The sequence below is a fragment of the Ictidomys tridecemlineatus genome, chromosome 2 (assembly GCF_052094955.1).
Source record: "Ictidomys tridecemlineatus isolate mIctTri1 chromosome 2, mIctTri1.hap1, whole genome shotgun sequence".
NCBI lineage: Eukaryota > Metazoa > Chordata > Mammalia > Rodentia > Sciuridae > Ictidomys > Ictidomys tridecemlineatus.
The window spans coordinates 75572908-75599765 of NC_135478.1; the positions used below are offsets into that span (position 1 = coordinate 75572908).

Sequence of the window (26858 nt, forward strand, 5' to 3'; positions counted from 1 at the left end):
ATATGGTTATTTCATGAGTTGGATAGTACAGGTGGTGTTTCCAATTTCCTTTGAAGGTGGGAATGGAGGACTTTAAGAAGAGAATTTATACATCAAGTTTATACAGACTGTCATTTTCTCTAAAAATGTTAATTTGTTCCACTTCCTTCTTTTCTTGCACGTTTTCAGTCAAGCTTTCTGTGATCAGTTTGATTCACATGTGTCTGGCTTCAAACTTCCTCTTGAGATACATATTGTTTGGTTCCTGATGGAGTATATGGGGCAAAAGCAAATTGCTCTTCTGTAGCCACTCTAAATACTATCTTGTATTTTTGCAGCATTTTGTGCATTTCAGAACATTTTTTTCTTCCATTGTATCGTTTTAGTTGCCTTGAATACCAAACCTACAGAGACTTGAGTCATTTCCTTCCTGTTTTGAACATAATGAGGCTACCTTGAAGTGTTCTGTGAATTTGAGCTAGGGATTTGTGCTCCCTTTTCTACATGCCCTGGTGAAAGAGTTACCTATAGGATTAGGGGACCCTTTTGACAGTCTGATGAACACTAAGGTCTTCTCCCTGGAAAAATGTACCTATACTTACTCTTTCCCACAGAATTTACCTAAGTTGTCGGGGAGGATGCAGACATTTTCAAAGTCAATTTATAGTGACCATGGAGCCTAAGTTAAGCCCTGCATCCAGATAAACTGGAAGAGTTTTATCCAACCTCATTACTACAAATTCAGTTTTAATTTTTCTAGGTTGCTAATATTCTGATATTCTTTCTGTGGGTTTTCTGATCCATGATGTTTAAAGAAGTACTCAAAAACCACAATTAGATGTTGTCTTGTTCCTGTTTAATTTCTTCCAAGAATACTGTGAATCCTCTGAATGATATGTGAAAACCAAAGCTCTGCTCTCAGCCTGTTGTGTCCTTAGCAGTGTTGTGTGATGTATCTTCATAGGGATCTTTCATCTTGATGTTTCTGGTTTTTGCTGTTTAGAATAGCATAGTGGTACTGACAGTTACACTTTGCTGAATTGTTGTATTTTACTTCTTTGTTTCTTTCATGGTGAACAAATATTTAATTACAATAATATCCTTTTTTTTTTTTTTTTTTTTTGGTACCAGGGATTGACCCCAGGGGTGCTTACCCACTGAACCACATCCTCAGACCTTTTTATTTTATATTTTGAAACAGGGTCTCACTAAATTGCTTAGGGCCTCACTAAGTTGTCGAGGCTGGCTTTGAATTTGTGATCCTTCTGCCTCAACCCCCCAAAGTTGGTGGGATTATAGGCGTGTGCCAATGCACCCAGCAAGCATGTCTTCTTAAATATTGTTTTTTAGTGAATCTAGTTCATTTTAAATATATCATAGACTTAAGTTGCCTAAAAACTGCTGAAATTTCTATTACAGTGGCACAGTATTTGTGTGAAACATTCGATGTTACAAGTATCTCAAATCAAAAACTTTTTCCAGTGATCATAAATTTCAGTGAGTTCTTTAAAATATTTGAATGATAATTAGAAAATAATTTAGAAAAGTTATAACAGCTAATATTTCTGAATACTTACCATAGGAGAGCTACTTTATATTCTCACACCCTGGAGATGTGTTTTATTCCCACCTCACCCATGGTGAGGATACTCAAGTAACTTGCCTGAGGTCATTGTGCAAGAAATGACAGTTATGGGGGTTCAAACCATGAATGTGTGCCTCCACAGCCAGCCCTCCTAACCACCACACTCTTTGGCTTCCAGTATTTGTCTTTGACTGGAATCCCATAACTTTTCTTTCTTTTTTTTTTTTTTTTTGTTGGGACCGAGGATTGAACCCAGGGCCTGTGCATGCTAGGCAAGCACTCTGCCAACTGAGCTATATCCCCAGCCCCCTCCATAACTTTTTATTATATGGTTTGAAAGGGTTTGAATAAACTGTTAAAAATGGTAAAGATGATGTGTATGCATTTTAGAGGTTTTTGAGGACATTGAAGAATTTTAAAATAGAATCCTTAGACCAGACAGCTTGGGTGGCACCTGTTGTCACCCTATTGTGAATCTTTTGAAAGGTAGAGGTTTGTCTTTATTTGGGTTTTGGTGTTCAGTTTACTTATGCAGATCCATCCTGCTTACTAAGTATGTATTACTTGTTGTTTGAAAGGATGTCTATTGAAGCTCTGTGGAATTTCAAAGAAAAAAAAATATTAATACACACATCAAATATATTACTTATTTTTATCTTACATCTTTGTCTCCGTGAAGCAGCTTCTTTTCTTTCAGATCACTTGCAAGCTTGGACTCAGTAGTTTGTTATAAACAACTAATGGATACCATAGACTATTTTCTATGGGAGGAAGCCGAATTTCCCCTTCCTTAGAACCCTAGCAACTCAGTAATCCTGTCACTCACAGCTTTCCATTAACTTGAAGACATGTTGATTTGTAGCAGTGCATTAGGACAGAAGTCATTTCATTTACTTTAGGTACCACTGTTGATAATTCACTGTTAAAATTATATTATCTTGCTCTTTGCGGAGATTCATCTGTACTCTCTCAGTTTGCTTTTCTTATGTTGAATGAGAGAGCTTCCAACTAAGATGGTAGATCCACATTAGGGTTATAGATTATAGCCCTGAACCAGAAAGAAGGAAACTGTTCATTTAGGGCCCTTGGTGTTAGTTAACATTGTGCTTCATCAGCCAGGTAGGTAGTGTCATTGGGTGTGATTACCAGCACGATATGTTGACAAGCGTGCTAAAACAACAAAAATGGTTTGCTTTTCTAAAAAACCAAACATCAGATATCTTTTGCCATTCTGTCATATATACCAGCTAGTATTCTTGTCACTAAGATTTCATTATCTTTCCAGATCCTTCCTGGGCATCAGTAAATAGGGGAACTTTCATATGTGATGAGTGTTGCAGTGTGCATCGGAGTCTAGGGCGTCATATCTCCCAAGTAAGGCATCTGAAACACACACCGTGGCCTCCAACACTGCTTCAGGTAAGGGGTAAGAAGAACACAGTTTGTAATTTATGTTTTAGCAAATAAAATTTCTCAACTAAAATATATGTTTATGTATATATGTATATATGTGTGTGTATATATATAAATACACATACAGGGCTGAGGTTGTGGCTCTGTGGTAGAGGGCTGGCCTAGCACGGGTGAGGCACTGGGTTCTACTCTCAGCACCACATAAAAATGAAATAATAATTGTATCCACCTATAACTAACAAAACAAATATTTTTTAAAAATAATAAATAAATAAATACACATATACACACACACACACACACACACACACACACACACATATTTTTTTTTAACCTGCAGATTTTGCCAAGTTGCCCAGGCTGGCCTGGAACTTTCAATCCCCCTGCCCCACCAATCCAAGTAGCTGGGGTAGCAGGCTTATGCCACTATGCCTACTTTTTCTAGTATACTTCTTAAATCTTATAAAATGTTTGGATCATAATCCAATAGAGGTTTTTGCCCATTGATATAGAGTATAAATACTCTCCATATTGAATTTATCATTTAAGATTGTTCCACTCCTAACATAAATCTTGTTCCAAAAGCTCAATTATAGATAGATAAAAATTAAAATTTTCTAGTAATATTTCACTGTTGACCTTCTAGATTATCCCCAGAAATTATTTTTAAATTATTTTCCAAAAGCTGCTGCCTGAAAAACTTTTCATTACTGTACCTAATCCCGAGTACCTACTAATATCTTTAGAACTTTTTTTTTTTAATAGGAGGACTGGGGTTCTTTAGAAATTTCTGAAGTATCTTATTTACGTTTTTTGAAGCTGTCATTACTAATCAGACCAAATTAAGTTAATGTGTTTTGATTGCATGCCTAACACTCTATTGAATGTTAAGTGGGCTCTTTGTCTTATTTGGGGTCTGATGTCATGTTACATGTACTTTTATTTGGGGTACACATTCTTCAAGTTCTCCTGGAACTTAAGATTAAGTGTGCTTTTTGCCTTCATTTGTCTTGAGTACACATCACTAAATCTATGGCAGCTGCATAGCCCTTAAACTTGCTTGCATGAACCAAGGGGCACAAACAAGTAGGTTTGGATCTCTGATGTGAAAATATCTCTATGAATATAAAAAGAAGATGGAAACATTTTAGGAGTCTGCTTTGAGATGAAATTGGGAGGTGTGGATTATTAATAATTTTTGCTTAGAAGTTTCCAGTAGCCCATTGTCCTATGAAAGGGATTGTATACTGTTCCCAGGTCTGCGTTTACAAAGCCATACTATATTATAGAATCTGAATTTAAGTTCAGAGATGAGTATTTTAATTAAAATGCCAGGGTTGGTTCTAAAGCAATAATTCCCAAAATATGGACCATAGCCATCAGTGGTACTCAAGACAGATGTAGGTCATAATCCAATATGTATTTGTATAGTTGTGTTATGAGAAAACTGTAACTAACACATATACCATAATTATCAATATAAGTTTTGAAAATGAGCAGATTTAAAGAAAAATGTTGTGACTAGTATAGCTAATATGTGGGTAAAATAGTATTTGTTCAGGCTTGGGAAACACTGCCCTAAAATGTTCCTCATCCCTCAATATATGACTAGAGTACAGTCAAACCCATTTAAAGATTTAACTGCCCTGCTGGTCAAAACTAGATCCCGAATACAGGTTCATCTTTCTCATTCTAAAATCAGAAAACAATAACATGAATAATAATCAAAACATCTTAGTATATGTATAGGGGCTTTGTTTTCTACTTGTCACTGATTCTCTTCTAATATTTATGTAAAAAAATTAAAATATGATTTCATACTGCTTGATTTTAGATGGTTGAGACCTTATATAACAATGGTGCAAATTCTATATGGGAGCATTCTTTACTGGACCCTGCCTCCATTACGAGTGGAAGACGTAAAGCTAATCCACAGGATAAAGTACAGTGAGTGGAATGTTTATAAATACTTCTACTTCTTCATAACAAATGGGACCCACTAAATGGAGTCCAGCTATTTTTGATCAGCCTCCACCAGGGCAGTGCAGGAGGTAGTTACCCCAGTTGCACATGGGCTCTTTACTGGTAGAAACTCGGAATGAGGCAGGTGGGGACCATCTGTTTTGCATGATTACTGGACAGGAGTTAATGGTTACTCCAGTTGGAGACCATGACTTGGAGGCTATAGATGTAATCAAATTGAAACCTCAGCACTCAAGCAAGAGGCAAGCAGATCAGAAATCTATGCACTGGGCACCAGTCTGACGTAGGCCTCACCTATAAGATGAGACTGAATGCCACTTCCTCCCAGGGTTGCAATCAATTGAGAAAATTACACAGAGAAGAAAACTGCTATAAAAAGCAGGTATTCTGCAGTCCCAGTCATTATGACTAATGTGTGTTTTCAGACTTCAGGTCTTGCTCCTGAAACTTATTTCAGCATTGTTCACTTAGTGGGGGATGTGGGCCACTTCCTCTCTTTTTACAGTATAAAGAATGGGGAATGTTGTATCTGAACTGTGAATGAACTGTTTTCTTTTTTGTTTATGAACCAGTCCCAATAAAGCAGAATTCATCAGAGCCAAGTATCAGATGTTAGCGTTTGTCCACCGCTTACCCTGCCGGGATGATGATAGTGTGACTGCCAAAGATCTTAGTAAGGTGGGTCATAACCTTTTGAAAGTCCCTAAGAGATCTGGATGAGACAGCATATTGTCATTTTTGTAAGGGGGGCGCTCAAAAGGGAAAAAAGAAAAACTCATTTTTGTACATTAAATAATCAGTATCAGCTTTTTTTTATAATCAGTTTCATCTGTAATTTTTTTTTTTTTTTTAAATACTGGGGATTCAACATTGAACCCAGAGCCACATCTCCAGACCTTTTTGTGTTTTATTTTGAGACAAGATCTCACTAAGTTGCTTGGGGCCTGCTAAGTTGCTGCGGCTGGCTTTGAATTTGTGATCTTCCTGCCTCAGCCTCCAGAGCTGCTGGGATTATAGTCTTGCCCCACCACGCCTAGCTTCATCTCTAATTTTAATTCGAGTGGAAGCCATTTATTGTAATGGGGTACAAAGGTAAAGGGGAGAAATAAGTATATGCAAAGCTATTTGTTTTCTCAATATGGTTTTTAAACTGTATTTTGATAAATTTTTATTTATGTTTGGAATTGGAGCCATCTCAAAATTTGTTTCTAGAAGGGACTGAAAAAAATTTAAACCATTGTTTCTAATAAGTACTAGAAAAACATAGTAAAGACAGGGCTAACTTCCTCGGGTTTACAGGTTGAACAGTAAGAATGGTCTTCAGAAAATAGGGTGTGACTCAAAGCTGTAGCACACAGAATCGTTCATTATACTTGTGGAATGAGTGGATGGTTTTCTTTATGTGGCTTCAGCATGTTTTTGAGGGATGCCATAAGAAATGCACATCTGTATTCTCAAAACATTGTTTCTGACAAATCTCACTGCATGGAGCAGGGGCGATGATCACAGTTCAGAATATTAAATTTTGCATAGAAGTGTATAATTGTTACTTCTTCTAGTTAATAAGACTCAGGGGGTTTTCTTTTTAACCAGCTTTTCAAAAAAAATAAAGGTATTTGAATGGAGTGCTAGAGTAGTTTTTCCGTTCCTATGATGAGGGTTATTGAATCTTAGAGCCTTTAAGGAATTCAGCTCATTTTCTTACTGGTGATGAACTTTTCTGCAATAGTACAGAATTGGTGTGGCACAGCCCTATTTCCCACCCTAAGAGACTTCTGTAAATCATTGTGTATAAGCCAGGAATAGCATTGTGGAGAGGGTACAGTGTAAGGCAGAGTCCTATAACTTGCATAGCATAGAATTTGAATCCCTAGGTTCAGTAACAATGACAGCAACTAATAATTATTATTTTAATAACGGCATCTGAACTCTTCAAGCACTTTATTATATCATTGAATCCTTACAATAACCTTGTCAATAGGTAGCATTATTCTCACTCCTTTTTTTTTTTTTTTTTTAGTACCAGGGATTGAACCCAAGGGTGCTTAACCATTAAGCCACATCCCCAACCCTTTTTATTTTGAGACAGGTTCTCACTAGGTTGCTTACATCCTCACTGAGTTGCCAAGGCTGGCTTCAAACTCTCAATCCTCCTTCCTCAGCCTCCCAAGCCTCTGTCTAGGATTACAGGCATGTACCACCATGGCTGGCTGTTATCACTATTTTAAAGATGAGGAAACTGAGGGTCAGCTTACTTAAGGAACTTTCTCAAAGTCCTACAAGTTGAAGGGGCAAGAGATTGAAATTCAGGTCTGTCAGACTTCAAAGCCACATTCAACCATCCTCCTCATATTGTCTCTCACTCAGGTTCTGGTTTTGCCACTTGTTTGAATGAGTCCTGCATTTGGGCAGGTCAACCTGATCTACCTTCCAATTCAAGAATGGTTGTAACCAGCAAAGGGTACTGAGCCAAATAAAGATTATGTGTTATTAAAGCTGTGTATGGTAAAATAGTCTACCAGCTGCTCTACTATCTCATTCCTGGTGCTTTTGAAAATTATTTTTTGTTTATGTGTTTTTCAGCAACTCCATTCAAGTGTGAGAACTGGAAATCTTGAAACCTGTCTGAGACTGTTGTCTTTAGGAGCCCAAGCCAATTTCTTTCATCCTGTAAGAAAACGTGAATTGCTTCAGATATTAAATTGAAACTGAGTTGTATTCAAATAGGCTTTAGTTTGTCTAATTTGCTTTTCTGACAACTTTTTATTAATTATTCTTAGGAAAAAGGAAACACCCCACTCCATGTCGCCTCCAAAGCAGGGCAGATTTTACAGGCTGAATTATTGGCAGTATATGGAGCAGACCCAGGCACACATGATTCTAGTGGGAAAACTCCTGTTGATTATGCAAGGTAAGAAACTAGGATTCTTGGGCTGGGGCTGGGGCTCAGCGGTAGCGTACTTGCCTGACATGTGTAAGGCCCTGAGTTCTATTCTCAGCACCACATATAAATAAATAAAATAAAGGTCCGTCAGCTACTAAAAAAAAAAGAAAGAAACAGATTCTTGACATTTCTCTGTGTGTTCGGTATGAGTCATGAGTTGTGTATGATTAACATTTAGCCCCTTTGAAGATTTATATTCCATTATTTTGCAGAAAAAAGGCAAAAGAGTAGCCTGGCAAAATCAGGGAAGTGTAGAATCATAAAACTCATGTGCTTAAGCTTCTAGTCTTTAACTTGGTCCTTTACCATGCCTGCTATTTGAGCCATAGTTAGAGTGCAAATCAGGTATCATGAATTAGAGACCCACTCTTTGTTTTATTTTGTAGTACTGGGGATTGAATGCAGGGGCACTCTATCACAGAGCTACACCCTCAGCCCTTTTTTTATTGTATTTTAAGATAGGGTCTTGTTAAGTTGCTGAGACTGACCTCAAACTTAGGATCCTCCTGCCTCAGCCTCCCAAGTAGCTGGGATTGCAGGCTTGTACCACCATACCTGTCTCAATTTTTTAATATTCTTAATCATTGCTTGAACTTAAAAGCAAATTTATGGATGCATATATAATAAAACAAATGTAATAAATGTTTAGTTGTAATTTTTAGATAGAACATCTGAGTTCTCACTGTAAAATCCTTGTAATTTTTCTTTATTTAAAGGTTGTGAAAGGCTGAAAAACAAGTAATCCATCAGTTAGCCTTGAGTATCATTTAAATGATAGAAGATCAATCATCTTTCCTTCTTTTTTCAAATTTCTTTTATTAACTGCAAAGTGCCATACTTTGCTACATAGAGAGTAAATGAGGATAAATGAATAAACTCTGTCCTCCCAGAATTTATTGTCTCCTGAAGAGATGATTCATAAGTACCTGAAAGAGTTCACTGAGGCAAAATAATATGTGATTCATTGGCAAAATGGACAATAGGTCTTAAAGAGCATATTTAAGTTTTCCTCATTGTGGCCCAAAAGATTAGGAAATTCCTTTAGTTAAAGAATGGGTTATATGTGGGCATGCAAATGAGGAACTACATCGATCCAGGGGAGGGGAAGGCAGAGTCAAGGTCTGGAGATGGGCAGACAGGCACATTCAGCACAGCTGGAGACTCTATTGAAGACATCCAGGCACATGTGAGAATGACCACAGCAATACAATACTTCATCAGACCTGCAGCTTCATTGATTCTACAGTGCATCATTACTTCATATGGCACTAAAAAAGAAAAAAGCTCTGCCAGTTAAATTATCACATACCATCGGTTATAGAATGTTTTGTGATTTACATATTTTTTAAAATGAAAAAATATGTGATGTAGGTGCCCTTCAACAGATGAATAGATAAAGAAAATGTGGTAAATATAGACAAGGGAATATTATTCTGGCATAAGGAAGAATGAAATTATGGCATTTGCCAGTAGATGGATGGATCTGGAAGCTATCGTGCTAATTGACATCAGCTGATGCCAAAAAAAAAAAAATCAAGGCCGAATGTTCTGTCTGATATGTGGATGCTCACACACAATAAAGGTGGGGAGAGAAGAGAAGTTCATTGGATTAGAAAAAGGGGAATGAAGGGAAGGGAGGGGCATGGGAATAGGAAAGACAGTAGAATGAATTGGACGTAACTTTCCTATGTTCATACATGAGTACATGACCAGTGAAACTCCACATCATGTTCAACCACAAGAATGGGATTCGGATTAGGATAAGTTATACTCCTTGTAGGTACAGTATGTCAAAACACACTCTACTGTCACGTATTTCTAACAAAAGAACAAATTTTTAAAAAGTGAAACAAAAGAAATGGGCATGGTAAAAATAAATCAAAGATGTGTGGTAAGTTAGAGTATTTTATAGTTTTTTGAATAGTAGAAAAAGAAACTGGTTGAAACTAGATTTGATCTTTGAAGAGGGAAAGAGTCTGCACTAAGTACTTTATCATTTACTTTGGAATTTCCTCAGACAAACCTCACATATAATAGTCTTTCAATCTAATAATTTATTTATAAATGTTGTTACTAAAAGGATTCCAAGTAGCTTCAATATTTATTTCATGACTGAAGAAAGGCAAAGGAAGAAAAAGATGAAAGTAGCTTAGATCTGAGCTTTGCATTTGGTTGGTTTGTCTCTGCCTAATTGTAGCTCTAGAAGTGGTTTCTAGAGTCATCCAGAGGTAGACTGGCTGCCTCAGAATCATCCAAGGGAAAGACCTTCTTCAAAATATTAATGCCCAGGCCCATCCCAGTCTTATGATTCAGAATTTCCAAGGATGAGGTCTGGACATCGTATGTTTCTAGAAACACTCCAATTAATTTTTTGGAACCTCTTTCTTTAAATCTCTCATGAGTCTTTGAATTTCCCATTAAGTATTCTGTTTTGTGAATTAATAAAGGAAATGGATAGTTCAAATTGTTTTATAAACAATTTATAAAAATAGGACTCAAAGTAGATCTTAACAATCTATCTCACCAAAAAAAAGGTTGATTATTCTAAAAAGTCATGTTTGCTAAGCTGCTCAGGTGTCTCAGGGGATGTGTTTGTACTTTCCTACTCTCCAGCCAGTGAATCCTGAGTGATATCAATGGTACTTTGTTTTCTCTTGGTAGGCAAGGAGGGCACCATGAGCTGGCAGAACGCCTTGTGGAAATACAGTACGAGCTAACAGACAGACTGGCCTTCTATCTCTGCGGCAGGAAACCTGGTGAGTGAAAGGCTAACGGCCTCACCACACCTCCACTCTGGAAGGTTCTGGGAAAACAAGACAGGACACTATTTTTTATGACCTCCTCTTCTTTAATGTCCTTCAGAAAATTGGGAGTAATTTCTTTATAGGGAAAAGATGATGGTTGAATTTTCAGCTCTATGTAAAAGATACAAAGTTGGTTAAATCTCTTTGAACTTTTAGTTTGTAAAACTTCCTTTTACCTCTGGAGAAGTGGCTTCTCCAGAATCAAAGAGCATAATCATCCCAGTGTTGAATGTGCTCCACGGTACTTGAACGTCATGGAACTAGCAAAGGAAGAGCAAAACAACAACTTTTGTACTGAATTTGAAGAATTCTGCTAAGGATAGAAAAAAGTCCAAAAGTGATTTTACCTGTATCTAATCATCTTATTTGTGATAGGGAACAGGGATCTGCAAACCATGGTCTGTAAACCAAACCCAGCCTGTCACCTGTTTCATTAAAGTTTAATTGCAAGCCAGGCATGGTGGTGCATACCTGTAATCCCAACAACTCGGGAGGCTGAGGCAGGAGGATTGTGAATTCAAAGCCAGTCTCAGCAAAAGCAAGGCGCTAAGCAACTCAGTGAGACCTGTCTCTAAATAAAATGCAAAATAGGCCTGAGGATGTGGCTCAATGGTTGAGTAACCCTGAGTTCAATCCCTAGTACCCACCCACCCTGCTGAAAAAAAAAGTTTGATTGCAAACTAGACGGACCACTCACTCACATCTTGTATGTGGCTGCTTTCACACAACAATGGCAGAGTTGAATAGGATGTATTGTCACAGGACACCACAGAGCCTAAAATATTTACTGTTCAGAGCTGTGCATAGTTTGCCAATGCCTGATCATAATGTCCACATACATGTCCATGATGGTTATCTACCCTGGTTGTACAGTAGAGTTAAGAGCCCCTGGTGCACTTTCACCACTGAGTAAGATGGAGTAGTCACACCCCATCCTGTCTCCTGGGGATTGGCACTAAAAACCCTGGACCAAATGCTCAGGGCAGCTCTCTAAGGACTCCGAAGAGTAAGTAAAATCCAAGTGGTGGATTAAGGAACTTGAAGTGCCATCAAGCTGGTATTGAGGGTCCTGTTTGTTTTACTTCTGATATGAGTGAGTGGCAACCTGAGACCTGGAACTGCATAACGAGTGCAAAGAAGCCCTCTCTTTCTGGTCTAAAGAGCAGTAAATGGGACTCGTACAAGACTAAGAGTAGGGGATTCCCCTGGGGTTTTTTCTTCTTTCCTTTTTCTGTTCCTTCCCATCCCAGGAGCAAGCCCGTGGGTACACAGTTGCCTAAATGTCTGATAGAGGCATTAGGAAGTCTAGATTGCTCTTCTTTTTCTCCCCATTCTCTCACCCTGCCCCACAGGCAGAACCCAACCTGCTCTGCCTGCTAAAACAAAATGTTTACATTCTCCATAGAGTTTAAAGAAGGCCCAGAGTCTCACAACTTAATATTAAAAATATCCAAGTACCATCTGTAGAGACTGAACTGATGAAGAACCAAATCTCAGGAAAGCAGTCAATAGATAGCAACCCCAAGGTGACGTAAGTGTTGAAATTATCACCTATTAAAGAAGCTGGTAAAACCATGCTCTAAAAAGGTAAGAGAACTCACTGAGTAGGCTTAATAGCAGCTGAGAGATAACAAAAAAAAAAAAAAAAGTCAGCAAACTGAAAATAAATTACTAGAAATTATCCAGTTGGAGCAATTGGAAAAGCAGTGGGAAGGAGAAAAACCTAAACAGAGCCTCAGAGACAAATCAAAAAGTACCAGAAGATCTGACATTGGTATCATTGGACTTCCACAAAGATGAGAAAGACTGTTGTTCAGAAAAAATATTTGACGAAATATTGGCCAAAAACTCTAAAAATTTGTCAAAGACACTTACAGGTTCAAGAGCCTCAACAAACCCCCAAGATGATGAACTGAAAGAAAGCCATGTTTGGAACTTCAAAACCAAACTGCAGAAAGCTAAGATTTTAGAGGAACCTTCTTGACTGCAGCCAGAAAAAAAAAAAATCCAACACACTTTAAAGCTTAAGCATCCCTCATCCAAACTATCTGGGACAGAAATGTTTTTGATTTTGGAAGCTTTTAGATTTGGGAATATTTGCATAGATTTCGCCAATTAAGTATCTGTAATCAGAATGTCCCACAACACCAAACTTTTTGAACGTCATCCTTATTCTCATCAGAAACCATGAAGATGAGAAGAAAATGCAGAAATATTTTTAAAGCTCTGAGAGAAAGAAACTATTGCTGGATGTTATAGTGCTCACCTGTAATCCCAGCAGCTTGGGAGGCTAAGAGAGAAGGATCACAAGTTCAAGGCCAGCCTCAGCAACTTAGTGGGGTCCTTCCTCAAAATAAAAATTAAAAGGACTGGGGGATGTAGTTCAATTGGACAGCACTCCTGGGTTCAGTCACCAGTACCAAAAAAGAAAAAAAAAAAAAAAACTGTCAATCCAGAACTCTATATCCAATGCAAATGACCTTTTGAAGTCAAAATAAAGACATTCTAAGGTGAAGTAAAATAATAATTTATTGTGCTAATAGAAATTCTAGGGAATATTTTTTGGGTGGAAATGATACCAAAGAGCATCTTGGAACTTCAAGAATGAAAAAGATCAGCAGAAATAAGTACCAAGGTAATATAATGGATTGTGTTTTCCTCTTAAATTCTATAAGTACATGTGAGAGTTGAAAGACATGATTAGCAGGTAGATGTATAGAATATGTCAATATCGTGCCACAGTAGGAAAAGGAAAAGAATAAAGAAATACGATAATATTTCTACATTGTACTTAAAATGGTAAAATATTATTTCTTAGTAGCCTGTGAGAAGTTAAGTAAATATATTGTAATCCCTAGCATAACCACTTAAAAGAGAAAAGTTGTCAAAAACTGTAAAGATAAACTAAAATGGAATGTTAGAAATTATTCGGATGGTCAAAAGATATTTTGATTGAAAATATTTAACCCAGGCATGGTGGTGTATGGCTATCCTATAGTCCCAGCTACTTAGAAGGATGAGCTGGGAGGATTGCTTAAGCCCAGGAGTTCAAGACCAGCCTGGGCAACATACATAGCAAAATCCCCACCCCTACATCCACCCACCCCGTCTTAAAAAAAAATTAAATAAAAAGGGAAAACAGAAATCTGAGAATCAAGCAAAATAAATAATAAAATGATAGGCGTAAATCCAGATATAGCAATAATTACATTAATGTTCTAAATACACCAATTTAAAAAAAAAGATTGAGCTATATGCTGTGTACAAGAAACCTGCTCTAAATATAATGATAAAATTAAATGCCAAAAGATGTACAAAAACATTCCATACAAACCATAAGTTAAAGACAGCTAGAGAGAATGTATTCATGTCAGACAAAGTAGACCTCAGATAGAAAGAACATAAAATGATGATCAAAGGGTCAGTTCACCAAGACATAAGTCTAAATTGTCCATAACCAGCAACAGAGCTTCCAGTTATATGAAGCAGACCTCAATAGAGCTGATAGAAAAGGACAGATCCACAAATATTGTTAGAGACTGAACAATAAGTAGAACTAGTGGGTAGAAAGTCAGTAAGGATATAAATCTAAACCAAATGAAAGATCAACTCAATCTAATTGACATTCTTAGAATTCTGAACCCAACATCAGAATACCCACACTTCAAGTATACATTGAACATTTAAGAGGGGAAACCATATCCTGGGTCATAAAACAAAACTTAGCAAATCTAAAAGATTTAAAATACTACGAAATATATTTGCTGATCATAATGGAATTAAGCTAGAAAGGGACAATGAAAATAAAACTGTAATATCTCAGGTGCTTGGAAATTGAACAACATGCTTCTAAATAATCCATGTGTCTAAAAGAAAGTCTTGAGGGAAATCAGAAAATATTTTCAACTACATGACCTATCAAAATCTGTGAAATACAACAAAAGTAATGCTTTAGAAAAATATTTTATAACCTTTAATTCTTGCATTAGAAAAGAAGAAAGGTCTATCAAAAGTTTCCCCCTGAAGAAACTAGAAAAAGATGAATAAAATAAACCCAAAGCAAGCAGAAAGCAAGAAATGATAAAGAGCATAAATCAGTGAAATCGAAAGAGGAAAGAAAGCAGAAAAATTAATGAGACCGAAAACTGATTCTTTGAAAAGATCAGTAAAATTGATAAATGTCTAGCCATACTAGCAAAAAAGGAAGAATATACAGATGGGAATATCGCTAAAATAAAACAAAATCAAACATTAAAAGATTAGTAAGAAACAGGAACCAGAGATGTTGAACATTTTTTCATGTATTCGTTGGCCATTTGTATTTATTCTTTGGAGAAATATCTGCTAATTTGCCCACTTATTGATTGGGTTATTTGGAGGGTTTTTAGTGTTTTGGTTTTTTTTTTTTGAGTTCTTAATATATTTTGGATATTAATCCCCTGTCAGAAAAATAGCTGGCAAAGATTTGTTTTCATCCTGGAGGATCTGTTACCACCATCTTGTTTCCTTTGCTGTGCAGAAGCTTTTTAATTTGAGACCATCTAATGTATTGATTCGCAGTTTTATTTCTTGAGTTTTAGGAGTCTTATTCAGGAAGAATGGTGCCTGACCATTGCGTTAGTTTTCTTCTAACTGCGGTTCCATTATTTTTGGTCTAATTCCTAGGTGTTTGATCCTCTTTGAATTGATCTTTGGTGCAGGTTGAGAGAGCGAGTTCTTTACACATGGATATCCGTTTTCTCAGCACCATTTGTTTAAAAGGCTATCTTTTCTCCAACCTATATTTTTATCACTTTGTCAAGAATCAGATGATGGGGACCAGCATTGTGGCTCAGTGGTAGAGCACTTGCCTAGCATGTGTGAGGCACTGGGTTCAATTCTTAGCACCACATAAAAAATAAACAAAATAAAGATATTAAAAAAAAAGAATCAGATGACTATCTCTGTGGATTTGTCTCTGTCTTCTATTCTACTGGTCTTCACGGCTATTTTTATGCCAATACCAGGCTGTTTTGATTACTGTAGCTTCTTAGCAATCAGGGAAGTGCAAACCAAAACTGCATTGAGATTTCCTTTCACTCCAGTTAACATGGCAATCATCAAGAACACAAATTGCAATAATTGCTGGCAAGGATGTGGAGAAAGCTACACTTCTGTATTGTTGTTAGGTCTGAAGATTAGTATAACCACTTTGGAAAGCAGTATGGAGATTCCTCAGAAGATTGGAATTAGAACCACTATATGACCCAGCTGTCCCACTCCTGGGTATTTATCCAAAAGAACTGAAATTAGCATAGGCTATATAACTATATAACTGAAACATGCATACCAGTGTCCATAACAGCACAATTCACAATGGACAAGTTATGGAACCAGCCTCAGTGCCCAAAAACAGGCGAATAGATAAAGAAAATGTCACCTATATATTCACAATAGAGTTTTATTCAGCCGTAAAGAAGCATGAACTTGAGCTGGGAATGTGGCTCAGTGGTAGAGCCTTGCCTAGTGTGCGCAAGACCCTGGGTTCAATCCCCAGCACTACAACAAAAAGAAGAAGAATGATATAATGGCATTTGCTGATAAATGAATGGAACTATAGAATATCATGCCAAGTGAAATAAGAAACTCAAGAGTGAGATGTTTTCTCTTATGTGTAGAAGCTAGAGAAAAATAAGGAGTTTTTAAGAAGGAGATCTCATGAAAATAGAATGGAGGAAGAAGGAGAGAGAGGGAGGAGGAGGGATGGGAAAGGGAGGAACCATGGAATGAAATTGAACAAACTATGCTATGTGCATGTATGAATGTATCACAATGAATTCTACTTTTATGTACAATGTATCAATTTAAAAAAATAAGTGGAAGGAAGTTCAGTAGATAAAGGAAGGGGATCAGGTAAAGGGGGGAAGGGAAAGAGGAAGTACTGGGGATTGAAAGGGAGCAAATTGTGTTATATGCATCTATGGATATGTCAAAATATACCACACTACTCTGTATAGCTGTAATGTCCTAATAAATACATTAGCAAAATTTAAAAAAATAGGCTGGGAATATAGCTCACAGTGGAAGGCTTTATCAAAATTGAACACTTACTCTGAGAAAACTGTGGTTGAGAGAATGAAAAAAACAAGCCACAGTCTGGAAGAAAATATTTGGAAATCACATATTCAATAAGAAATATGTATCTAAGGGATAGGATGTGTAAGCCCAGAATTTTTTCCCAGCCCACAAACAAAATGAAAGAACTTGTATTTAGAATGTTTAAAGCACTCTTAAAACTCAATAGTAAGGGGCTGGGGATGTGGCTCAAGCGGTAGCGCGCTCGCCTGGCATGAGCAGGGCACTGGGTTCGATCCTCAGCACCACAAAAAATAAAATAAAGATATTGTGTCCACCGAAAACTAAAAAAAAAAAATTAAAAAATTCTCTCTCTCTCTTAAAAAAAAAAAAAAAAAAACTCAATAGTAAGAAAAAAAACAACCCAATAAAAACTTGGGCAGAGACAGATGTGGTAGCACATACCTGTAGTCCCAGTACTTTGGAAGCTGAGACAGTACCAGCCTTAAGAACACAGACACCAGGAGAAAGGAGAGAAACTTGGACAAAGACAGTATGTAGGTGGCAAAGAAATAAGCACAAAGAAATAATCTCAGAATCATTAGCCAATTGGGAAATGTAAATTAAGACCACAATGTGGTCCCACAGCATACTTATTAGAATGACTAAAATTTTTAAAACAAAGTAAACCTAAAATTGACAATACAAGTGTTGGGAAAGAGCTAGAGCAACCATAACTCTCGTAGGTTGCTGTTTGGAATACAGAATGATAGAGCTATCCCCGTGTAGTGGCACATGCCTGCAATCCCAACAACTCAGTCAGGATGATCACAAATTCAAGGCCAGCCTGGGCATCTTAGAAAGAACCCATCTCAAAATAAAATAAATTTTTAAGAGGGCTGGATATGTAGCTCAGCAATAGAGTGGCTCTGGGTTCAATCTCTAGCACCACACACACAATAAAAGAGCTATTCTGGGAAAAAGTCTAGTGGCTTCTTACCCTGTTAAACACACATTTACCATATAACCTAGCAGTCCCTTCCTAGGTATTTACTCAAGAAAAATACAACTTACACAAAAGCCTGTGTAGATGCCTATAACAGCTTTATTTGTTGGAATGTGGACCAGCATCCTCCAAAGCTAGAATAGGACCAAGTCAGTCAGCATCTTGGGAGATGGAATTTCTCTCTGAATCTGCAAAGGCCACCTGCCCAAGCCCTGTCTTCAATAATTTGAAGAAGCTACCAAAGCTCACTGAAGCACCAGGGTCCCACACAGTGAAGTGATAGAAGCCTGCTGTGAGCTAATTCTACCCCCTCAGCATTCCTCCACAGCTCAGGACCATCGCTCACCCTGGGGTGAACAAGCCTAAGGTTTACAGTGAGCATTGTCTTCTACTGGGTGTCTAGACCTGCACACCAAGGAAAACAAGACTGTATCCTCCGTACCACCCATGTCCTCAGGAATTTATAGCCAATCCGGCAACTTCTTTTCCCCACATGATTCATAATTACAAAAAAAAATGCTAATTGTGAAGCTTATATTGAGAAAATAATGGTGGTATTCCTTTATAGGTCCTATTCATATTTTATATGACCAAAACTTTGCTTTTTGTTTCAGATCACAAAAACGGACAGCACTTTATAATACCTCAAATGGCAGACAGGTAAGACCCTCAAAAGATCAATCAATTGTACCTGCCCCCAGTATTTCCTCGGTAATATAGTATTTAAATATATCATATTTTTGTGTTTAACAAAGCCCATACATTTTTCTCTTTTATGGCTATACAATTTGGAAATAAGACGTCTGTAAGTAAACCACCTATCAAACTTTAGTTTAAAAGAGCACAGTAACAAATTTACTGATAAGGAAATTGGAGTCAGTGTCACTGTTTTACACAGTTGTGATAGTACATTGTGTCAACAGATCATATTCACAAAATATTTTTGTACCATTAGAGATGATATTCTTTTTCTATAACTGGGGTTGGAAAACTTTATCAAGGTCCCCTTGCAGCTTCTGTTGCAACCCCTCAACTCTGCCATTTTACATGAAAGCATCTGGGGACGCTAAATGAATGGGCATGTCTGTCTAAGAAAATTTTTTTCCAGGCACTGGAATTTGAATTTCATATAATTTTCATATCTTATGAAATGTTGTTCTTCCTTTTTTTTTATCCCCCAATCATTTAAAAATATAAAAAAGCATTCTTAATTCATGGGCTAAGCAAAAAGTAGGCCATAATCTGCCGACCCCTGAATTGTAATTAGTTTGTTGCTTACAGGGATGAACCTTAAGCCCTATTTAGCCAGTTACCTTTGCACAAATAATGTCAAGAGTTATGAAATGATTAACTGCTGTTCCAGGTGTAATCTTGCCATTCCAGTTTTTCATATTTTCGTTTTTTATATTTTCTTCTATCTTGCCTTTTCTTTTGTTTTTTTTTTTTTTTTTTTTTAGTACTTCAAAAATTATAGCTGGGCATGGTGTCACATGCCTGTAACCCCAGTGACTCCAGACACTGAGGCAAGATTGAAAGTTTGAGGCCAGCCTCAGCAACTTAGCCAGGCCCTAGGCTACTTCATGAGACTCTATCTCTAAGAAATAAAAAGGGCTGGGTATATAGCTCAGTGGTTAAGCACCCCTGGGTTAAATCTTTAGTACCAAAAAGATAATAATTGTGACTCCTCACATAATAAGGACCTGGAAATTAACCTGACAGTAGCTTTTGTCATTTAGTTGGTGGGTGATTTTTTTCTCTTTATCATATGTGATATGACTACTGTACTTCTGAAATGAATCACTCTGACATGTTGTTTCGGTTTCCTCACGAACTCTTTTGGGCCATAGAATGCTTGACTCAGTGTGTCCGTGAACTATAACTAATATTTTCATCCCTTGGGTATCTTAATCTACAGAGCTCACAAACATGGTTCTATTTATTTGCTTATTAGTTTTGTACATTTTCTTAGCAGCCTGGATTTGTCTGAATTGGCAAAAGCTGCTAAGAAGAAACTTCAGTCTGTGAGTATCTCTTTATTGTGAACCCGGTGTGGGAATCAGTGTATTCTGCCAATACCTGTTCTCGGTACAAGTTACCCACTGCATCAGATTACTTTATTTCATACTTTCAGATGATAAATTAGAAGCAGACCATTGAGTATATAGCAATGAAGACCGAAAGTACATCTAGTTCAGTATATCTAGTTCATAGGCTCTGCTTCAAATATCCCCATTTTTCTGTCATATTGAGAACTAAAGGCAGGACCTGTGACATTAGGAAGTTGTTTCTCTTTGTGAAAGTCGCCTAGTTCTCTCATGTAAATGAGTAAGTGGGCACCCTTCCTGGAGTTTTGTCTAGCCGTGCTGGATGCCAGGGAATGACAAAATCTGGTGCTGGCCTGCTGGTGAGTTTGCAGGTTCACTCACTGCCACGGTGGTGACTCTCTCACCCATCCTGTGCCATTCATCAGAGGTTTTCAGATTCGTGCTTCAAAGCTGGTGGTCCAGACCCACTGTGTCCTGACAGCTCGTGGAACTCCACGGGTCACAGCCTCACTGTGATCAGTGTGTGTGTTTGCAGCTGGCCCAGCCAGCCATAGTCAGGTCCCCTGGAGACTGACTTCTCTGGGAACCATTTCCCCTGGTCCAGCTACCTCAAGGGGAGCCTCCCAGCTATTTTAACCCCAGACTCTACTCTTGACCTCCTCTCATTGCTCTCTGAATCAGACTCTTAACTTCTTTCCATAACCTTGAAGGGCATCTTCCAACTCACCTTTCAGACCTTGCCCTGGTCGTGTGTGTGTGTGTGTGTGTGTGTGTGTGTGTATGTGTGTGTGTGTGTGTGTGTGTGTGTGTTCACACTCTCTGAGACCTAGAGCTGCTGTATTCATGTCCTCTTCTGAGGCCCTCTGTTGCCCACGTGTCTACCCCACGCGGCTCCCCTGCCTTTCTCATTCGAGGAGCTGGAGTCTGACCACCTCCCCAGCGTGGGCAGCAGCCTTCCCAAAGCCCAGCTCTGAAACTGCAACTTCCCTATTTGTGACTTCCTCCTATTCCCCTTCTCAGAGAAGACCCTTTTCTAGAACCTCATATAACATTAAGTATTAAATATTACAGAAAATGAACCTTTCCTTACTAGTACTTAACTGTATTATGAAATAAATGTGTTTTATGCAATTTGTTTGGCGTCTCTGTGTTCTATATCTACGGTTTTGTGTGTGTGTGTGTTTTACTGCCTTTCTTAAAGAGACCATGTATTAAGATGATATGCTTTGAAGTCAGCACCAAGTATTTTGTGCTTTCCTTTTAATTGTTCATAATATATGAGCAGATTTTTATTGAAACTAATTTAAACCTAGATAAACCCCAAATTCCCTTTGACTCTCTTGCATTTGCTCAGCTAGAAGCTGCATGAAAGCTAAAGTTGTATCTAATATCCTGCACACACAGGCATTAAGTAAATAGCTTGGAGGGAACATAGTAGAGCTCTGGTGAACTTGGTCTGTGAGTCAGGTGGGTCAGGTTCACTTCTCTGCAAGGCAAGGTGCCGTAGCCTCCCAGTGCCTCGGTGTCCTTCCCCAGAAGAGGGAGGCAGTGCTCAGCAGAGCTGCTCAGGAAGGGTTGCTGCTCCTCTTGCCTGTGGACCCTACCCTGCCGGCTCCTCGCAGGTGCTGCTCTTACCTGGACCGGGTCACCATTTGTTCCTTCTCTCCTTTCCTCCCTCCCTCCTCATTTCTTCCTTCTTTCCCCTCCCTTTTTCTCCCTTTCATTTTCCTCCCTATCATCCTCTCTTCTTTCTTTCTCTTTACCTCCCTCTCTCCCTAATGAAAAACAAAGATCAGTATTTTCCTGAATTAGTAAATGTTAACATTTTGGTAGACTTAAACCTGAATCTCAGGTCTAGTACTTATTAGCTTTTGACTTTAGGCAAGCTACTAACTTCTATGCCTCAGTTTCTTTGTTTGTAAAATGGGACAATAGCAAACCCTATCTTCATGGAGGTGTTTTAAGTATTAAATAGGATGCTGTTAGCACAGTGCCTGGAATGTGAGCCCTTAGTCAGTGTTGACCAGTGCTGTTGTTGTTAGTGATAGCAATAATGATAAGGCCTGTAGTCCTTTGGAGGAAGAGATGAGTGTTTATCAAGCAAGTTCAAGCTCCCAACCCTTCATTTTCTTATCTAGCAGCAGGCTTTCAGGGTTTATTTTTAATGTAACTACAGCTTGACCATTGAGGTATTGAAAATAGAGGGGAGAATCACCCTCAGTCCCTGTAAGTGAATTCAGGCTCAGTGTTTTGGTGTATTTCTTTCAAGTCTTATTTCATGTGTATCACACTTTTGTCTCCTGCTTTTTTCACTCAACAATGTATCATATACCTTTCACTATTCCTTCCTGTGAGGTGTCTGTGTGAGGCATTTTAAATTGCTGCACAGAAGACCTTCAGGTCCGTTAGTGAGTGGATGTTCCTGAGCCCCTGCCGAGTATCTGGTACTGCTTCAGGATATGAGGAGGATGGTTGGCACTGTAACAAATTGAGCATCTGCCCTCACAGAGCAGGGAAGAGTCACAACTGCCAAGTGCCAGAGTGAGTTTCCTGAGGTAAAAAGTGCAGAGACAGCCAGTGCCACCTGTCAGGGGTCTAACCTCATCTGAGTTGGAAAGACCTTGATTGTCCTCCCTGTCCCTGCAGCCAGTAAGGCCCCTCAGCCTACGGTGATTGTGTTGTGAGCTGACACTGCTCAGAGTATTGATGAGTCAGGTGGTGTTTTGTCAGGGACACTCGGCCCTGGGGTTGAAGGACTGCTCCCAGCAAGACAGCCAAGAGACCTCACCCCGTTCTGGTTGGAGTTTTTGTGCAGTGGTGCAGATTATTCTGTCAAAGGGCATGTTTTCACCTCTTAATCCTCCCAGGGGTTTAGGAGCCCTTACATTTTGGGGAAATGACAAATGCTGTCAAGATGGAAGACACTCATAGGGGCGCCCCAAGGAGAGTAGAGGACTGGGTCCACCTCTGAGCGCAAGATTAGCCACCTCTAACCTTCTCGTAGCAGCGACCCTGCTGGGTGTCATAAAGTAGTGAGGCTGCTTCGGGAGGCAGATGCTTCTAGAGGCTCTGTACAATTGTGGCATGTTGTCTGTGTAACAGGGCATTTGCTAGGCCCTGGCTTTGAATAAGACATTGGAGATAAAAGGGTGAATAAGTCACAGTCCCCTCTCGTCCTCCTGGTGTTAATCGTTGTCCCTTGTGTTCCTGATATTTTTACTTTCAGCTAAGTAATCATTTGTTTGAAGAACTTGCCATGGATGTGTACGATGAAGTTGACAGGCGAGAGACTGATGCAGGTGACTTAACATGTGCCTTTATCTACTAAGCTTCTGTTATCAGTGGGCAGTGACAAGCTGCCAGCCTCAGTGTTTTACTTGCCCAATTTCTACTGTCCTGATAACTCGTGTGTCGACGTGTACCTTTGCGTGTGTTGGCTTCAGAGTGTGCTTCCCTAAGTCTCCCTAGTAACGCGTGAGCCGTGCCTCCCAGCAGAGCAGTGGCACCCCAGGTGTGATGAGATTCTGTCTCTGGCTCTTTCCTCTGGCTAGTCTGGCTTGCCACGCAAAACCACAGCACCCTGGTAACCGAGACAACTGTCGTCCCCTTTCTTCCGGTCAATCCCGAGTATTCATCAACACGAAACCAGGCAAGTAGCTCAGTTTAAAAAATAATTAGAAGTATTATTTGGGGAATGGCTGATGTCATGGTGTTTGATATTTCCAGGATGAGTATCTTAAGTGTTTTTTGATTGATTAAAATTGAATGTCCTTTTTATGCATAAACACACAATTCACAACGCCCTAAGAGCCAGTTGCAGTAGTGCATAACTGTGATCCCAGCAACTCCGGAGGCTGAGGCAGGAGGATCAAAAGTTCAAAGCCAGCCTCAGCGACTTAGCGAGAGCCTGTCTCAAAAAGGGCTGGGGCTGGGCGCAGTGGCACACACCTGTGATCCCAGTGGCTCCGGAGGCTAAGACAGGAGGATCACGAGTTCAAAGCCACAGTAATCGCAAGGCACTAAGCAACTCAATGAGACCCTGTCTCTAAATAAAATACAAAATAGGGCTGGGGATGGGGCTCAGTGGTTGAGTGCCCCTGAGTTCAATCCCCAATACCAAAAAAAAGGCAGGGGGGTAGGTGGTCTCAGAATGTAGCTCAGTGGTAAAGCATTCCTACAAGATGTAAATAGATGTAAATAGCTGACTAGGAAAGAATATGAAACAATTCACAGAAGAAATAGAAATGGCTTATGAAGAAATCTTTAGCCCTACTAGTAATTGAAGCAAGCAGGCCAAAGGCAGATTAGCCAAATGTATAATGAAGATCCTCTGAGTTGGCAATGTGGGATGAGCTTGATCATGCTACAGATAGGATTTAAAGTTGCTGTAGACTTTAGAAATAAATAGTTTGCTTACCAGTTTCTCACAAGACTCAAAATTAAGCATATCCTTTTACAGAGGAATTCTTCATTTTGGAAAATATCTTAGTAAAATTAAAATATATTTATACACAATAATTTTCATCAAATCACTATATATATAAGTGTAGAGCATTAAAAGTAGTTTCAGCCTCCATCAAGAAGAGAAGCAGTGAGTAAATGAGGAAGGTGTTTTCAGTGTTTATGATTAGTGGCTATAAATAAAGATAGAGCCCCCACATCTGGACCACAACTATATCTTGAAATTTAGAAATTTTCCTTCAAACTGATTTTCCACTACTCTGTCTACTTCAAAACTAAATCATTAGTGGAAGAAAAGCCTTAAGTGGAACCATTTTATTTGTTTAGGTAGGTAGGTAGGTAGGCAAGTGGTCCTGGGGACTGAACCCAAGGCCTCCAGCATGCTAGGCAAGTGCTCTACTACTGAGCTGCATCCCCAGCTAAACCCATTGTATTCTTGCTCACAAAAGCAAATATGTATTGTGAGAATTTAAATGTAAACGTTTTTTATATAAATGGTTTTAACCTAGTCTCATGGAAAATACTAATGTTTTGATTTGATTATGGCTATGATTGATTATGCTTTGATTGGGCTGGAAGATTTTTGCAGAATCCTGTCGGTAGTCTGACTAGTTTGGGATAGCTGTTCATGTCTATATTTTTACAGTGGGGAATATTTCCAATTATCTTCTCACCCTTAGGGCAGACAGAAATTAGCCCGGTTTAATGCCCATGAGTTTGCCACACTGGTAATCGACATTCTCAGTGATGCCAAGAGGAGACAGCAGGGCAGTCCTCTCTCTGGTTCAAAAGGTAAGCATCTCACCTCTAACTGTGTGCTTTTGGGGCCTTGTAAGACTCAGGGGTTAAATTTTACATTGTGGGCTGGGGTTGTGGCTCAGTGGAAGAGTGCTTGCCTAGCATGTGTGAGTACTGCATTCAGTTCTCAGCATCATATATAAGAAAATAAAGGTCCATCGACAACCAAAACAGTTTTTTTAAAAAATTTACATTGTAAATGAATCAAAGCAGTCATTGACACATAGCTTGCAATCTTATAAGTTTTATTGGTAATACAGTATGATAAGAAGTTCAGCCCCGGTGAATTAACGGTATTTAAAAATTATCAACTATTTCATATTTACCTTAACTATGATTTTTTCTTTTGGAGTCACTTACTTTACCTATAAAAATGTACCCTGAAATTAACCCAAGAGTTTAACTTAAATCTTACTAAGGATATAAGAAATGAAACTCTTCTAATTAAATGAAATCTCATCTATTACTGCTTATCTCCAAAACTGAGTTCTAAAAATTAAAGTTCTAAATTAAAATGTGTTGCTGTCATTTTAAATGTCTGCAGTGAGAAGTTTATGATTCAAAATTATGAAGAGAACACTGACCATGTGTTTCCAGAGTGCCTTGTCAGGTCTCACACAGTAGCACAGGGTCTGTCTCTGCACTTGGGAGCTGCTTCCTCTGCAGCCCATTACTGTGTGTTGCTGCTGCCTGTAATTATAGAAATTATACTTTTCTTATTGTAAGGCATTTAAACAAAAAGGTATGTACCATAAAAATTAAGTTTCTAGCCAGTATCACATTCACCAAAGATAGGAATCATTATCCAACAACATTTGTTCTTTCCTCTTGCTTATTCAGGAGTTTGATTGTATCAGGTCACCTAGGAATAAAGACGTTCTAAAAAGGTGTATTCAGTTTTGGTGAAGGTGCAGTGCCAAGAGTTTGCATAAATTCGAAGTCTAAAAATGTGCCTACACTAATTGAAGGGAAATAATCAGAAATGTTATATGTATGTTATGTATGACACCCAACTTAACAGTCTAAATAATCATCAGTAGAGAGTGATTAGTTACATATTTGAATGGTATACAAACATCTTTTTTGTAGAGACTATGGAATAAAGGAATAAATATTTAAAGGTTTAGTATAATCCCAGTTTTGTAAGGAAAACATTTAAATGCATACATATGTGCAAGTGTATACCACATGTTAATTAATACACACACAATTGATCTTCGTCTGCACAGTCCATATTTGCAAATTCATCTTTATTTGTAACCCCCAAATTAACTACTTGAAGCACCTCGAGGTCATTCTCAAACATACTGAGTGGCAAAAAACTTCAAACATCTAAAACACACTCCTGGCTGAGGTGGAGCCAGGCAACTCCTTGCCTCCTGTTTCATGCCATATTCTTCACATTTTTGTGCTTTTTTAATTTTTTTTATTTATTTATTTATTTTTTGTGTGTGTGTGTGTGTGTGGTGGTGGTGGTTTTGCTTTTAAAAAATAGCCTGGATGAGGACTGGGGTTATGGCTCAGTGGTAGAGTGCTCACCTAGCATGAGTGAGGCACTGGGTTCAATCCTTAGTACCACATAAAAATAAGATTAAAAAAAAAAAAAAAAACAGTAGCCCAGATGTCTAATATTTTAAATATAGTGCCAGGTGCCTATTATCTCAGTGGCTAGGGAGGCTGAGACAGGAGGATCGTGAGTTCAAAGCCAGCCTCAGCAACTTAACAAGGCCCTAAGCAACTCAGTGAGATCCTGTCTCAAAATAAAAAAAAAAAAAAAAAAGGGCTA

The 26858-nt window shown here is 38.4% G+C and overlaps 1 protein-coding gene across 13 annotated transcripts in view; it reads left to right on the forward strand.

The window, feature by feature from the left end:
* Git2 (GIT ArfGAP 2) overlaps window positions 1-26858 on the forward strand; it is a 50728-nt gene that overhangs the window by 1405 nt on the left and 22465 nt on the right. For 7 of the 13 annotated variants that reach the window (XM_078038914.1, XM_078038918.1, XM_078038916.1 and 4 more), the window contains exons 2-12: window positions 2850-2983; window positions 4812-4924; window positions 5533-5638; window positions 7544-7630; window positions 7741-7871; window positions 10566-10660; window positions 18383-18428; window positions 19738-19789; window positions 23040-23112; window positions 23365-23462; window positions 24955-25066. In XM_078038914.1, the coding sequence (XP_077895040.1) occupies window positions 2850-2983; window positions 4812-4924; window positions 5533-5638; window positions 7544-7630; window positions 7741-7871; window positions 10566-10660; window positions 18383-18428; window positions 19738-19789; window positions 23040-23112; window positions 23365-23462; window positions 24955-25066 (1047 nt within the window). The remainder of the gene's footprint in view (window positions 1-2849; window positions 2984-4811; window positions 4925-5532; window positions 5639-7543; window positions 7631-7740; window positions 7872-10565; window positions 10661-18382; window positions 18429-19737; window positions 19790-23039; window positions 23113-23364; window positions 23463-24954; window positions 25067-26858) is intronic. The other 6 variants (XM_078038915.1, XM_078038919.1, XM_078038917.1 and 3 more) reach the window with 1 other exon arrangement.